General features: G+C 46.0%; 2 protein-coding genes across 4 annotated transcripts; one reads left to right on the top strand and one right to left on the bottom strand.

Moving 5' to 3' along the window:
* Window positions 1–2380: 2380 nt before the first annotated feature.
* LOC135554005 (uncharacterized) lies at window positions 2381–8205 on the bottom strand. Of its 2 annotated transcripts, none has more exons than XM_064985998.1 (6): window positions 8085–8205; window positions 7236–7440; window positions 6670–6773; window positions 3784–6564; window positions 3313–3521; window positions 2381–3022 (listed from the first exon to the last, which is right to left on the bottom strand). In XM_064985998.1, exons 2-6 carry the CDS (start codon window positions 7417–7419, stop codon window positions 2917–2919), a joined length of 3384 nt encoding a protein of 1127 aa, XP_064842070.1. In that variant the 5' UTR covers window positions 7420–7440; window positions 8085–8205; the 3' UTR covers window positions 2381–2916. The 2 variants fall into 2 exon arrangements, with proteins under 2 accessions (XP_064842070.1, XP_064842069.1); XM_064985997.1 differs by having other exon boundaries at window positions 7236–7419.
* A 3981-nt stretch (window positions 8206–12186) lies between these two features.
* On the top strand, window positions 12187–15704 carry LOC135554004 (prohibitin 1-like). Of its 2 annotated transcripts, none has more exons than XM_064985996.1 (7): window positions 12187–12289; window positions 12847–12941; window positions 13255–13416; window positions 13599–13741; window positions 13901–14017; window positions 14234–14329; window positions 14513–15704. In XM_064985996.1, the coding sequence occupies exons 2-7, from the start codon at window positions 12857–12859 to the stop codon at window positions 14723–14725; spliced, it is 816 nt and encodes a 271-aa protein (XP_064842068.1). In that variant the 5' UTR covers window positions 12187–12289; window positions 12847–12856; the 3' UTR covers window positions 14726–15704. The 2 variants fall into 2 exon arrangements, with proteins under 2 accessions (XP_064842068.1, XP_064842067.1); XM_064985995.1 differs by having other exon boundaries at window positions 12189–12293.
* Window positions 15705–16579: the final 875 nt, after the last annotated feature.

Genomic DNA, 16579 nt, shown 5'->3' with positions numbered 1-16579 from the left:
TTTTTTGGTTTCTGGGTACTTTTCCTATGACCTTGTAGAAAAACAAAAACAATCTGTGTATGATTTCTGTCCCAAATGCTTATGGGTGCTGATAGAATTTTGCTACAGTTTACAAAAGGTTTTAGTCATTTCTGATTGGTTGGGGTCTTGCTCTCATGCCTCGATCCGAACACACACACACAGACACACTACCTTGTTGAGAGGCACCTCCCCTCCCTCCATAGCCAAACTCCTCACAGTCCTCGCTGATCTCAGATCAGTGAAATGTGTCAACAGAGTATTATCAGGCCTCAAGACATCCACTACAACAAAGTTGCCACCCACATCAGTCGACAAGCCTATGCGTTTATAACCACACCATATAATCTCCATAACAGGGGTGAGTGCATGGACAAGGTGAATGGACGATTAGGCTGCACGGCAAAGCACACAAACTACAATCTTCCTAGAATTGCAACCAACAAAAAAAGATAAATAAAACATCCATTCAAAAATATACATGACCAGGTGAATGGTTGAATCACGGACCATTTCTTTCATCCACCTCTCTCTAGTTTAGCTTTGTGAAACGCCACCATATGCCGGTTTCCTGTTTCTCTTAGCCTGATTCCAAGTGGTTTGTATGGGATAAGAGAGAGAGGGAGTTAGCAGATGTGTAAGGGGGATGTCATAGCGAGGCCATATTTCACAGCTGCACAGACAGAAACCCAGCTCGAGGTCTGTCCCAGGCGCAACATATCCGCCCGAAAGCCGATCCCAGTTCACATACATCCTGTTGGTCTCAGACATTCCATTATCCTCTATTGCACCTCGAGAACTCTTTGCTTCGAGTCAATTATTAGTTAGCCAAAGTCCCGCCCTCTCCCCTCTCCACTCACACACTCATCATACCATACACACACTCATCATACCATACACACACATCACATTAACATCTGTAATTCAATTGCATGCATCCAATGGCATGTGATGCAGAGATTATATGTCATTTGATTCAATGTTTTTCTTCCTGTTTGATAGAACCAAAAGGTCTCTTAGTTGAACTTAGCTGCAGCACACGGGTGGGTGGGTGGGTGGGTGTAGTGAGTGGCTAGGGCGTGGGGTGTAACTGGGTGTCCGAGAGGACAGGATGAATCTGATGTTGGCTGTGCCTGAGCCCTAACCCACTCCTCCCAATCCCTAGCGCCCGATTGCTTTTCCAGCTTGGTGAATCTACGCTGTGTGTCAGCTTGAATCGCTTTCCCAGCCAGACGCACATTCTTATGCAAGAGCTCTAAAACCAGAGACGATCCTTCGAGAAACTAGGGCGTTTCATGCATTGGAAAACATCCCAGCTCCCAGCTATATTGTTCTAGATAACGGGTTCCCTTTGACTGGCAGTCTTAATGTCACTGTTTCACATGGTTTCTCACAGATCATTCCAAACAGCTTCCCTTACTCTTGATTTGAGTACATCTGTTGTTCCTTTTTCTCTCTCTCACACACACTATACTGTCCTCCTTTCCAGTCTTGTGTCAATCGCAGTGCTTGGTGGAGTGTATTCCTAGTTAGAAAGATAATCCCAGTCTGGAGATTATTACCACATCCAGAGGTGTACAGCCCCCACCCATCAACCCCACACACACACCCTTTCCCTAAAAGAAAACCACCCAATGTCTTCTGGCCGTCTCTGGCTCCTCATTAGCAATCACTATAAACTGTCGCCATGTGCCAACTACCAACATATTCCACGACTCTATAGAAACGCTGTGAGTGTCTGCTGCATTTGGCTAGGCTTGTTACGATATGTATGGTCCACTAGGATCTGTGTGTAGGTGACCCGGGAAACAAAGGCATGTGTGTATAGCTCATTATTCCTCTGCACCTATACCTGCTCCCGCCCCCACCCCCTCGCCTCTCCTCACTGCACCCATACCCCCTCCTCTTCCCCCTCCCCCTATCTAACACTGTCAAGTCAGCCTCATAACCAGATGTACATGAACCCGTCTATGGGAAAGCTTTCAGAAAAACAGGTCCATTGTCACTTTCCCGTCCAGACAGCTGTTTCCACACACGGTTTACTGTGAGACATTCTGCCGACACGTTGATTTGTTTGCTAGGTTTTCGTTCCTTCTCTCCTTCGGTCTGTGGTGTTGTTTTCCACTCTTCTACTAAGTTGTCTCCACTTTTTTATTTTTTATTTTTAAACCCTTTGAATTGATGCTGCTTCTGTGCTTGACTGGGTTTCACTGCGTACGTGGGTGCCATGCTGTCCACAGCATGGGCTCTAGAGCTTGTAACGCTTCAATGTGTAATGTTACCATATGCCTTACATGTTTTCCAGGACTAATAAAAAAGCATAACGGGAAGGAGAAAAAAAAAGACTCGACCCTCGGAGCTGTGGCTTTGTTACTGTGTTATTAGGATGTTACTGCGAGGAAACAATGTGGAACCGCAATGACTTGATATTTTGTGGCTCATGTATTTGAGTGTGTGTACATAACGAACGGGGATGCTATCAGAGGCGGGGGTACAGAAAAGATACGGACGCTACTCGGTTACAGTAAGATAAAGACGGAATGCTCACTGTCAGAAATCTCCAGAGAGTCAAAACACAGTACAGGTCAAATGAACAATAGCTGCCAGGACTAGTATTGGTCCAATGACAAATAGTAGCTCAAACACTTTTGTGTCACTATCATCCGTAAAATATCTGTGGAAATCAATTGGTCCCGATTAAGCATGAACAACAGTACAACTACAAAACTCTTAAGAACCGAAAGGACTTCTCTCGTTGGCTTATTACTATACAGACTCACACAAGCGTTCAACATTTCTTGGGAGTCTCGGGACACCGTGCAAGATACAGACAGATTCAATTCTTACATCGGAGAGAAACAAACACCTTGATAAAAAACATAGATAAGACTATCCTTGTCAGGTTTTGTTTTGGTCTTGAGACTTGGCAGGGGCCTCCTCAATCCCATGAGTCCTCAGTACTTCAGACAGTCGACTCAGATAGGTGGAGTCTGGATAACCATTCCTGTGTGGACACAAAATTACATTACAGCGTATATCTTAAATGGCACCCTAATCCTACATAGTGCACTGCTTTTGACCAGAGCGCTATAGGGCTTTCCTTACATAGGTTACATCCTAAATGGCACCATACTCCCAAAAGTAGTGACCTATTAAAAGGGAATAGGGTGGCATTTGGGACACACACTAGGTAATAAAATGACCAGCACATAACATTGACCCCTGACTTTCTGCTCTTTACTGTTGCTATTTCAGTCGAGAGTCACTAATGGGTACTGTGACTCCAGTACTCACCCAGACTTGCCCCCATGCAGGCTGGTCTTGTGGGGGATGCTGTCCCAGCTGACCCTGGCCCCTGGCTCCCTGCCCGTCACAGTGAAGGTGAGGCCTAGCCTGAAGGCTTTCTCCAGCCGCGGTAGGAGTTTCCTGGTCCTCTCACATAGGGGAAGGTAGGCCTCAAATACTCCCCCCCGAAACGCAGAACCAGGCGAGGGGTGGCCCCTCTACAACGAGAGAGGGACATGTGGCAGATAATGGGGTGTGTTCCAGATTGTAAACGCCACAAGACAGTTTTAGGAGTTAAACATGACAGAACTTAGAAATGCAAAGCAAGCAATTACTGACAAGGAATATTTAAGACTTAACATGTTAATATAAGCTGATTTAATAATGCCAAGAGTGCATTTGGACAGTTGACATGACACGTTTAAAATGTCAACTGTAATTGGCCCATCAGATAGCCTGGTAGAGAACTCTTGCCCTTACCCCCTGAATGCCATCTGGGATGCAGTAGGTGATCTTAACGACGGCGTCTCTGCCATGGCCTGGCAGGCTGAAGGGCATCTCAGAGTAGCTCATGTTACCCTGGACGCCCTGTGGAACTGCCACCTCAGCCTTGGGGCAAACCCTGCATTGGACGTGGACTTTGAGAAGGCACTGTGGGCACAGGGTCACCCCACACCCTGTCCTCTTCACTGACGCCCCACTCTCCCCACACACACAAATCTGTGTCCGTGCCCCAGACAGACTAGACCTTCCCGGTCCGTGATGTGTCAGAGCTGACCCTGACCTCTCCTGGTTCTCTGCTCCACTAGACTGTCTGTTGTTGTCCTTCTGGGTCACTCTGGACCTCAGGTTGCTTTCTTTTGGGGGCGTGACCATGTCTTGATTGGTACCACCACCATTCACTGCTCCCGGCCTTCCTCCGTTGCCTATCGCTGAATGGCTGAGAAATGTGTCAATCTTGCTCCCGTCTGCCTCCATGGTCCCGCCCCTCTCCACTTTCTCCTTTATGACAGGGTCTTTCCTCGCTGGTGATTGGCTAACAACTGTGTTCTTGTGTTCTGATTCACTGTTCTTCGTCCTCTTGGAAGAATCACTCCTCTGGATGTTTTTCTTCTCCCTGTTGGCACCAGGCCCCTCCCCTCCCCCTCTCTGAGGGCTATTGGTCTGAAACTGTGTGGAGTTCTGGACCCCATTCACCTGAAATGGACTGGACTGATTCAAAGTGGTGGTAGAGGGGACCGAGAAGTCCTCTTGTCCCCCTCCTTGGCCTGTCTCTCCAGGGAACACCTCCCTCAGTGCTGCCCCCACTTGAGAGCACAGCTGCTTGGGGCCGATCAGAAACACGCTATCTCTCATTGTCTGGAAGGAGACCTTCTTGAACCGTTGCCTCACCTCAGCACAGCACACCTCTAAAGTCTCATCTGCTGGGTCAGACACGCCTAACTCAGCCAGAGGCAACTCCTGCAAACAGAAGTCTGTCTTCACCATGGCAACCAGCCTCTGCATCTCCAACTGACAGGTGCTCACCACAGATGACTCCGCCCCCATAAGGATGACAGTGATGTCACTGCTTTTGTCTGATTGGCTCTCCCTCATCTGCAGGTCAGAGGTCATGTCCTGTATACGGGTGGCGTAGGCCTCCTTCATGTAATTCCATATCACCATGGAGATGGTTAGCTCTGCACTGTAGGCATTTCTCCTGTCCAAGCTATTGGACCGCCTGGCTCTGGTTGTGGCTTTCTCAGCCTCATTCTGTCCTGGGTCCTGGACCTTGGACCTGGCCCGACCCGAGAAACTACTGGCCCGCTTTAGGGTGGATCCTGACCCGGAGGTTGAGATGGTGGTGGGGATGGTGCTGCCCCCTGACAAGGTGTTGAGAGTTGAGGTGAATGGGGCTGTCTCACCCTGCTGCCCAGCGTGTGTTGGTATTGAGCTCAGGAAGAGTCCATTCTCCATAGAGGGGGTGAACAGGGGTTCACCTCTCCTGAACAGTATATCCTCTCCACTACTCTGTGTACCTGGCCTGGAGAGTCCCCCAACACCTGACCCTGCTCTGTCTGAGCCAAACAGGTCATGGCCTAACATGGGTCCAAGGCCCGGTCGTATACTTGGAGATGTGTCCCCTACCGTCACTGTGTCCCTAGATCTGGTCCCTAGTCCAGCCGGCCCTAATGCCTTGAAGCGGGGGGCAAACTTATACCCTCGGGCCCCCTCCGTCCTCCTCTCCGTCTCATATTGCTTTAGCAGCTTATCTACTCTGGCATCCAGGGGTGTTCCTGCTGTGGAGGAAAGAGTGGGTTTGAGTCTCTCCTCTTCCCCTGGCTTGGAGGAACCAGATGTGGATGAGGGAGATGGTAACAAGCTGGCTACATCCTCCGCCGCCTCCTCTCTCTCCTCCAGGAGAAGGACCTGTTTGGCTTCGGACACATCGCTGCTGTTGCCAACTAAGTAGATGTTCCGGTCATCCTCACTGAACAGCAACTTGGGCAGCCTGACCCGCAGGCCCTCCATGGCCCTGGACAGGCCTCCCTTGGGCGAGAGGACGCTCTTGGGCAGCTGGGCTCGACGGAGCCTGGCCTCGTTCTCCTGGTAGAGCCGGCTCAGGTCCCCACGAGCCCCCCTCAGACGCTCCAGCTCCTGCCCAATGTCCCCCACCCCGGGGACTCTCTGTAGGAACAGGGTGGTCACCCCCTCTGCGGTCACATCCACCACCTCTACCCCATGCTGGGTGAGGATCTCCTGGTACTCCTCTCCACACTGCCTCTGCAGGTAGTGGAACAAGTCTGCATCCATGATCAGGGAGAGGTCCTCTTCCACCATGGGGGGTTCCTCAGACAGACACAGACCCACCGCACCCCCCTCTGCCTGGGCTGTCCCCTCCCACTCACAGCCCTGACCTCCAGACATAAAGTCCCTATGTGGACCTGAGCCTTGATCACTCTGCTCATCACCTCTCCTGTGATGGTCTGTCGCCTCCTGGGTATGAGTCCTCTTCGCTTGGCCCCTAGTGCCTCTAGTAAGGACTCCCAGAACACTATTGGCCACAGGTAGGGTTGTATCTATGGAGGCCAGGACCGCAGGGAGCCCCAGTATTTGGGCCAGTGCAGCCTGAACCTGGGAGTAGAGGCCCTGCAAGGTGCAGAGCTGCTCTGGGTTGTTATAGTGGATCTGAACATCATGACTCCTGTCAAGGCTGGCCAATGCTGCCTTTCCTCCAGGTAGCTGGCTGTAATCCACAGTAACAGACATGCTCAAGATGACCTGAACGGGAGAGGGGGCGAAAGAGGGAGAGCATGTAAGTCTAAACAAAATGTGTCGCCTTTAAACATTTTTTTTTTTTTTACAAATACCGTCTCAACAACATACCTTATTTGGGTCCAGGTCTTTGTGAGGTTCACTCAAGGTGAGTTCATACTTCTTCCCGTCCACCTTCAGAATGTGTCGGCCATGTTGAAGCACGCTCCTTGCCACTGTGCGGGGTCACCAGAGTACAAGAGCTAGATCAATCTCAGTCAGAGAAACACCCTTACTAAGCACTCCTGCCCCTGGCCTCTCCTTGAAATGTATGCCAACACCCGAGCCCACAGTTAATCGATGGTGACAGGCCACAAAGCATAATACCTTGCATTTCACAGTAAATTAGCAAATGGATGCAAAATGACGTTTAAAAAGAGTGGCTATGGTCAACGAGCCAGATGGAAATCTACTGAGAATGAACTTAACAGTGGCGACGACGTATGGTAGTTGTTACTTTATGACCCTACGTTATGGTGAAATAGTCCATTTATCACCATCAAGTCTCCAGTCTCCTGATCTCACCAGCCCTCCCCTCCCAGGAGCCTCAGACACATTATATGCACACACACACACACACACACACACACACACACACACACACACACACACACACACACACACACACACCTACTGACCTCCAATGTCCTCAAAGGTGATGAGGGCAGAGACGGGTGTTGCCTTGACAATGGTGACAGATGCTATTTCCCCTCCTCCATTCCTGGCCCTCAGGAAGTAGATGTACAGCTTGTCTGTCAGCCGGTCCTCCTTTATATCAGTGGGCAGGCCACTCACCCTTACTGTCCTGTACTGCTCTGCCATCTGCTGGGCAAAACTAGGTTACTGACATACAGGAGGAATACATAGGTGGGTATAGCAAGCCAAGTCTCCCTTCAACCAAAACCACTGATCGTGAATTGTCAATACATTTGTCATTACCATGTAATAGGCCAACATAACACTTTTTTTTGGTGGGGGTTATCTGGATATTTAATTAATTGACACCCTATACTGGGCGTTGCCACGAAACTTCATCAACATAAATCAACAGAAACGTTGTTTTATTAAACTGCTCTGCCAACAGAGGTCATTGCTATGGAAACAACTTGAGATACCGTTGATGTTGATAGTATACTGTGAAGAGAGATGTGCGAAATGTTCACATGGCAAACGCACTGACTGCTTGAGGTTAAAGTAGAGTCCACAAAGAGCAATCGACCATTAGGCACAGTATGCTTCAAATCACTTTCATGCACTGTTTCAGAAATACATTCCCTTCCCCGCTCTATAAAAGAGACCATCACTTGTACCATCAGATCACAACATCTGTGAAAATCAAAGGAATGGGTATGTGTGACCACGGAGACTGGGAAATTGAAACTTCAAGGAAGTGCACAAATCCAACGACACAATCTAAAATGACCTCAAAGTAGAGCTCTTCGAGGCATTGCATTTTTCCACAACGATATCAACGCAAATATCCTTACCTTAACTTTTTTAGAAGCCTCTCATAGCTCTCGTCTCGCACCAAAGAAGTGGACGTACTTCACTTACATGTTGTTCAAAACATGGATGGAAAGCGAAACTATGAAGTAGGAACTGGGGAGTGAAGATTGTTGTTGTTCTTCATTGCAAACGCCAGGGGGCGAACATAAGGCCAGGTTCACATGTCCAAAAATGAATCAATGCATTGGTCAATTGAAACCCTAGATTAGAATTGTCTAGTAATGAGATACATTTGTCTTTCAACAAACCGTGTGCGTGTGTGTGTGTGTGTGTGTGTGTGTGTGTGTGTGTGTGTGTGTGTGTGTGTGTGTGTGTGTGTGTGTGTGTGTGTGTGTGCGTGTGTGCGTGTGTGCGTGTGCGCGTGTGCGTGTGTGTGTGTGTGTGTACGATTTTAACTATACTTGTGAGGACCAGAAGTCTCGACAAGAATAATAAATGGACAAACATTTGACCAACTGGGGACATTTTGTTGTTCCCCACAAGGTCAAATGCTATTTTCAGGGGTTTAGGGTTAAGGTTAGAATTAGTGTTAGGGTTAGAATTAGGTTAAGGGTTGGGGTTAGGAGCTAGAGTTACGGTTAAGGTTAGGTTTTCAGGTTAAGGTTAGGGTTAGGGTTAGGACGGCGCACAATTGGCCCAGCCTCGTCCGGGTTAGGGGAGGGTTTGGCCGGGGTAGGCCATCATTGAATATAAGAATTTGTTCTTAATTTGTTCTTAACTGACTTGCCTAGTTAAATAAAGGTTAATACAAAATAAAAAAGGATAAGGGTACAGGTTAGGGTTAGAATTTTGAATAGGACTGAATTATGTGTCCCCACAAGGTTAGTTGTACAAATCAAATTGTATTTGCGCCGAATAAGTAACAAAAGAAAATGACCCAACAATAATGAGGCTATATACAGGGGATACAGGTACCGAGTCAATATGCGGGGGTACAGAGTAGTCGAGGTCATTTGTAAAGGGACTATGCATAGATAATAAACAGTGAGTAGCAGCAGTGTAAAATCAAAGGGGGGGGGGGGGGCTCAATTTAAATAGTCCGGGTGGACATTTGATGAATTGTTCAGCAGACTTATGGCTTGGGGGCAGAAGCTGTTAAGGAGCCTTTTGGTTCAAGACTAGCCGCTCCGGTAACGCTTGCCATGCGGAAGCAGAGAGAACAGTCTATGACTAGGGTGACTGGAGTCTTTGACTATTTTTTGGGCCTTCCTCTGACACCGCCTAGTATATACAGTTGAAGTCGGAAGTTTACATACACTTAGGTTGGAGTCATCAAAAGTCGTTTGTCAACCACTCCACAAATTTGTTGTTAACAAACTATAGTTTTGGCAAGTCGGTTAGGACATCTACTTTGCGCATGACACAAGTCATTTTTCCAACAATTGCTTACAGACAGATTATTTCACTTATAATTCACTGTATCACAATTCCAATGGGGCAGAGGTTTACATACACTAAGTTGACTCTGTCTTTAAACAGCTTGGAAAATTCCATAAAATTATGTAATGGATTTAGGAGGTGTACCTGTGGATGTATTTCAAGGCCTACCTTCAAACTCATTGCCTCTTCGCTTGACATCATGGGGAAATCAAAGGAAATCAGCCAAGACCTCCGAAAAAATATTGTAGACCTCCACAAGTCTGGTTCATCCTTGGGAGCAATTTCCTAACGCCTGGAGGTACCACGTTCATCTGTACAAACAATAGTATGCAAGTATAAGCACCATGGGACCACGCAGCCATCATACCGCTCAGGAAGGAGACCCATTCTGTCTCCTAGAGATTAACGTACTTTGGTGTGAAAAGTGCAAATCAATCCCATAAAAACAACAAAGGACCTTGTGAAGATGCTGGAAGAAACAGGTACAAAAGTATCTATATCCACAGTAAACGAGTCCTATATTGACATAACCTGAAAGGCCGCTCAGCAAGGAAGGAGCCACTGCTCCAAATCCGCCATAAAAAAAGCCAGGCTACGGTTTGCAACTGCACATGGGGACAAAAATCGTACTTGTTGGAGACATTTCCTCTGGTCTGATGAAACAAAAATAGAACTGTTTGGCCATAATGGCCATCGTTATGTTTGGAGGAAAAAGGGGGAAGCCTGCAAGCTGAAGAACATCATCCCAACCGTGAAGCACGGGGGTGGCAGCATCATGTTGTGGGGGTGTTTTGATGCAGGAGGGACTGGTGCACTTCACAAAATAGATGGCATCATGATGATGGAAAATTATGTGGATATATTGAAGCAACATCTCAAGACATCATTCAGGAAGTTAAAGCTTGGTCGCAAATGGGTCTTCCAAATGGACAATGACCCCAAACATACATCCAAAGTTGTGGCAAAAAGGTTTAAGAACAACAAAGTCAAGGTATTGGAGTGGCCATCACAAAGCCCTGACTTCAATCCTATAGAAATGTTGTGGGCAGAACTGAAAACAAGTGTGTGAACGAGGAGGCCTACAAACCTGACTCAGTTACACCAGCTCTGTCAGGAGGAATGGGCCAAAATTTCCCCAACTTATTGTGGGATGCTTGTGGAAGGCTACCCAAAACATTTGACCCAAGTTAAACAATTTAAAGGCAATGCTACCAAATACTAATTGAGTGTATGTAAACGTCTGACCCACTGGGAATGTAATGAAAGAAATGAAAGCTGAAATAAATAATTCTCTCTACTATTATTCTGACATTTCACATTCTTAAAATAAAGTGGTGATCCTAACTGACCTAAGACAGGGAATTTCTACTAGGATTAAATGTCAGGAATTGTGAAAAACTGAGTTTAAATGTATTTGACGAAGGTGTATGTGAAACTTCAGAAACTTCAACTGTAGGTCCTGGAGGTCAGGAAGCTTGGCTCCAGTGATGTACTGGGCTGTACGGACCACCCTCTGTAGCGCCTAGATGCCGGCTGCGATGCAACCGGTCAGGATGACTTTTTGAGGATCTGGGGGCCCATTGCAAATGTTTTCAGTCTCCTGAGGGGGGAAAGGTGTTGTCGTGCCCTCTTCACAAGACTGTGTTTGTGTGTGTGTGTGTGTGTGTGTGTGTGTGTGTGTGTGTGTGTGTGTGTGTGTGTGTGTGTGTGTGTGAAACCAGCCACTGAACGTTCTGAAATGGTACACAGTAAGTTCAACTTTATTTTCACAATATGTCTCACTAACTGAAGAAGAAACAGTCAAACATATGGCATTAATATTATTCTTATTCTCGCCAAAGAGATGATTAATTCAACCAAAGACAGTACAGTTTGAAGATGAAATTGCTGAAACTGCTTCTCCAATAGAAATCCCCAATCACACTTGTCGGCGATGTCATGGCGACAATGGCCTACAAGCTCATGCGCAGAAATACGTCATCGCGTCTAAAGGGTTGTTTAGTGCTGAACTGCAGTTGTGTATTCCGTCAAATCAAAGGCGATATAAAGTAGAAAGTTGTTTTTGACGAACATAAAAACTGTTAGTTTGTCAGTTTCACGAGGTTGGAGTAATACGATTTTGGCTCAAATATAGATTGTGCCTTTAGATTTTGGGAAAGCTTACGAAGAATTTTTCACTTCTCAAAACCCAAACCCTGGCCCGGGTATGGTCTGTTTCGCAATCGTTCCTGGATGTCTTGCGATGTTGCACCTCATGTTTAAGGTTTAAAAACTCTGTGATTCAACCCTTCTCAAATGAGAAAAAATATATAATTATCATTATAAACTGGGTGGTTCGAGCCCTGAATGCTGAATGGCTGACGTATACCATGTGTATGACAAAACATGCATTTTTACTGCTCTAATTACGTTGGCCACTAGTTCATAATAGCAATAAGGCACCTGGGTAATTTGTGGTATATGGCCAACACAATGTGGCTAAGGACTGTACCCAGGCACACGGCGTGCCACTAAGAACATCCCATAGCGGTGGTATATTGGCTATATACACCACACCCCCTCGTGCCTTATTGCTTAATTATATAATATTATTACTATTATCATAGTTGGTGAACTTCAGCAACCAGAATGCTCAGCGATATTCTCACGAGCCAATGAATTGCATCGATAAACAAGTCCTGGAGCACTACTTATCCAATCAGAGAGGAGTTTGTTACAAGTTGATGCCCATGCTGTGTAGAAAAAAAACCCATCATGCGTTCTAACGTTGGCTCGGGTGGAGGTCATAGACAGAACTGACAAAACAGTAGGTGAGTGCTAATTTAATTCGTTCTGACCTTATACATGTATAAATAATTAACAAAGCTCCCTTCATAGTCAGATATTGGTATTGTAATGCTGTGTGGGTAATTATTCAGTAAACCGGGAAGGTACGCATTGAGTAACATGGACACGAGCGACCAATTTGCAAGTTCATGTCGCTACAGATCGTCATGATTAGTGTTTGTTACCCTGATCTAGATTTATTGCTAGGCATGACATGTCCAGGTGCGACATTTTGTGACAAATGGTTCAATTCGCATAGCTTGTTAAATGTTAGTCGTTTTTGTTGCAAAGTCTGCTTGCTTGGCTAGCGAGTGTGGCTAATTGGCATCATTGACATACCAAGGCCATCAAGTCAGAATAGACTAATTTAGAGCTCTGGAAAAACGAACACTTTTATTTGGATAGCTTTAGGAGCTACTTACCTACATGTAGATGTATTATACCACCACATGCTCAAATATATCATTAAGATCTAGAATTCTATCTGGTGAGCTCCAATAGAACTTATCGTAAATGTATCGCTTCTTTTCCCCCCAGGGCTACAGACATGGCGAAACTATTTGAATCCATCGGGAAGCTGGGGCTGGCTCTCGCCGTTGGTGGAGGTGTTGTGAACTCGGCCCTCTTCAATGGTGAGACAGTGAGCTCTGTGTAACCTTTATTTAACTAGGCAAGTCAGTTATGAACAAATTCTTATCTGTGGGTTAACTGCTGTGTTCAGGGGCAGTATGACAGATTTTTAGCCTGTCAGCTCTGGGTTTTGATCCAGCAGCCTTTTGGTTACTGGCCCAACGATCTAAACACTAGGCTACCTGCTGCCTGAAAGGGGACTTGATATAATGGTAACACTTGGCTGCAATACTACAAATGACATGAGGCTTTAAAGTTGTCAGTTCCATAACACTACCAACCTGAATTGTCCTAATATTTCTTCACGTGTTTCAGTTGACGCAGGTCATCGGGCAGTTATATTTGACAGGTTCCGGGGAGTGCAAGATGCTGTAGTTGGCGAGGGAACCCACTTCCTCATTCCCTGGGTACAGAAGCCTATCATCTTTGATTGCCGTTCACGTCCGCGCAACGTGCCTGTCATCACAGGCAGCAAAGGTAACTAACAAGAGTCACGAGGACAGGCACAATTGCTTTCACACGTCTTTCTCTGGCATAGTAAAAGCTTTTACCTACCTATCCTTCTGTCGTTTCATTTCAAGCTCTATCCAATGTTTTCCTTTTTACATCAACTGTCCTCTTGCAGGTTTTTTTGTAATGTTTTAAACCCCCACCCCCAGATCTGCAGAATGTGAACATCACACTGCGTATCCTCTTCCGGCCTGTGACTAGCCAGCTCCCACGCATCTTCACCAGCATCGGAGAAGACTACGACGAGAGGGTACTGCCATCCATCACCACAGAGGTCCTCAAGTCCGTGGTGGTGAGTGTTAGACTAATGCCACATTTCCTTTATGGTTTTACCCTGGAGTTTTGGGTAAAAAGACTCCCGGCTGAGTGGCATTGGGTTGCAGTGAAGTCTACACTATCCTGTTATTTCTTTGCGTGTTTATATGGGTGTGTTTGTGTGTGTACCTCACAGGCCCGGTTTGATGCCGGTGAGCTCATCACCCAGAGAGAGCTGGTGTCCCGGCAGGTCAGTGACGACCTGACAGAAAGAGCCAACACCTTCGGCCTCATCCTGGACGATGTCTCACTGGTGAGCAGTTTAAAGGGATAGAACACTCAAAATGACATTCCTATGATTTACAATGTTGAATAACACTACCTTGTGAGAACAATACTTTTCTGCCCAAATGTTTCATTTCACCGTTTTAATGAGGAAGGAAGCAAGTGTTTTACTCAGTGGGTCTGGTCATCACTTGTACATGTTCTGTGGTTTTTAATTGAAGACATCATGTTCCTCCTTCCTCAGACACACTTGACGTTCGGTAAGGAGTTCACAGAGGCTGTTGAGATGAAGCAGGTGGCTCAGCAGGAGGCCGAGAGGGCCAGGTTTGTCGTGGAGAAGGTAAAAATGAGAGGGTTTGTTTGAGACATTGACAGAGATTTATTCTGTAAGGTGATAAGAATGATGAATGTGCATTTAATACACTCATCTGGAAGTGACCCTAAACAACCAAGGGATTCTGACGTTGCACACCTTCATAAAGGCTGAATAGAAGTAAAGTGTGTTTCTTCTCTACTTCCCCAGGCCGAGCAACAGAAACAGGCAGCCATCATCTCAGCAGAGGGTGACTCCCAGGCCGCCCTGCTCATTGCTAACTCTCTGCAGGAGGCTGGAGATGGCCTGGTAGAGCTGCGTAAGCTGGAGGCTGCCGAGGACATCGCCTTCCAGCTGTCCCGCTCCCGCAACGTCACCTACCTGCCTGCCGGCCAGGGCACACTCCTGCAGCTGCCCCAGTGAGACCCAGACACCCTGACCTAACCGCCCCTCCCTGTGACCAGCAAATGCATGGACCGTGGAGGGGAATGGGCGTCCACCTTTACACACGCTCCTCCCACTAACTATGGACTGGTGAAATAATAATTTCAGCTTCGGAGTGTGGTAAAGTTCTGATGTTTGGTCAGTGTGTGGGGGAGGAGGGAGCCTGGGGCATGATCTATGGTAAACTACATATAGTAAGTTCTGTCAAAAAAACAAAATTGGTGATGCAGTAAATTATCTTTGTCTAGCAAATTCAGCGCAGTGACCGAGGGGCCTGTGATATGACGAAGTTGTAATTGTTAATTTAGGGAAAGAGCTGTTTGGAATATCATGAGAGAGATGGAACATTTTAGCCCTATTGTAACCACCACCGCAATCACAATACTGGGGATTTATTGATCTGAGAGGACACGCTATTTAATCAACTGGATTTACATGAATCTCAGCCAATCAAACTTCCCTGGGTGAATAAGATCCTGCTACTATACACTAAAGTAGTGTGGGATCCAAAGCACCCTTGTTTTCCCACTCATAACTTTAAATGACCTACAAACAAATGATCTGAACTAATCTATCCAGAGCCATATATTGTAAATATGACTGAATTTACCCATCCCTTTGACTGTCTATTGAGATGGCCTGTCAAATGTCCTCTCAAGCCAGCTTTCCTAAAATCCTCCCAGTTTGATTGCCATGGCATCCCAGTGCTGCACTCTCCTCTACTTGATTGGATTCTCTACAGAATAATCTTTGGTTTACCAGCACACTGTCCGCACCACCTCATCCATGGCCCTCCAAGCCCAGTGGTATGAAACGTGCCTGTAAGATGGTCAAGGGTTGCATCCTTCCCTCGTTCTTTTAAAGTATGTCGTTGTGTCTTTATTTTGGAGGGAGGATATGTAAGCCATCGCATTCCACTCAATGTCTCAACTTAACAATAAAATTCTTATTTCTATAGGCCAGTGACTGTTATTTTGTCTGTGAAACGTGACATGGTTGTTATGGTTTTCTCATTTGTAAGTGTATTGAGTTTTGCATCCAATTTCTGAATACCTGTACTTGAGTGCATAAATATAAAATGTAGACCAGATTTAACTTCTGTCTGCCATTGTGTAAATTCTGTATAGAGGTTGAAAGGACTCCCTAAGCATCTGTTTTTGAGGTATACATTGAGGCAGAGAACAGAAACATTGTTAGGCTACCATTGCATAAATACATTCAATGTAGTTTATACACTAACTAAAGTAGTGGTAGCCAGTTTTAGGTTTATATTTCTATTACATATCAGATGTTTTTGTTATTGCCTCTCACCTCCTAGCCTAACAACCTGATATAGGTTGTAAACATGTGAGCACAGACATTTGCATAATGGGAGCTTTTTTTTTAAAACGGTACATCATTCTGTCGTTTACACGATGTAAGTATGATTTCCTGTTTTACAGTCAGTTGTGGGCACTACAGTAAATATTAAAATATAATTAACTTATTCGTATGTCCGTAATTGGCATAATTCAAATGAAAATTACACATTTCAGTACCTAGGTCAGAGGGGAAAGTTGCTAAATATACAGTTGCACATTATTACACTTCATTTTAGAAGGGTGGTTACAGACGAACAACGGAGCAGTCTTAATCTAATGTGTTTGGTTAGTACATCCATCCTTACAGGCTTCCATGTCCAGGAAATGGGCAATGGAAGAAATGTATGTGGTGAAATACTGTATCCAACAAATCTCCGACATCTGGGCATTGCCATTTAGATGTACATTTCATGCAGTACGCCTTTTCCATTAACTGATTCCGTGTCTAATCCAGCTCTGGTTTTCTTATAAA

This window comes from Oncorhynchus masou, chromosome 14 (assembly GCF_036934945.1).
Source record: "Oncorhynchus masou masou isolate Uvic2021 chromosome 14, UVic_Omas_1.1, whole genome shotgun sequence".
NCBI lineage: Eukaryota > Metazoa > Chordata > Actinopteri > Salmoniformes > Salmonidae > Oncorhynchus > Oncorhynchus masou.
Note: the sequence above shows the minus strand (reverse complement) of the source record. Positions and strands in the feature narration are given on the sequence as shown.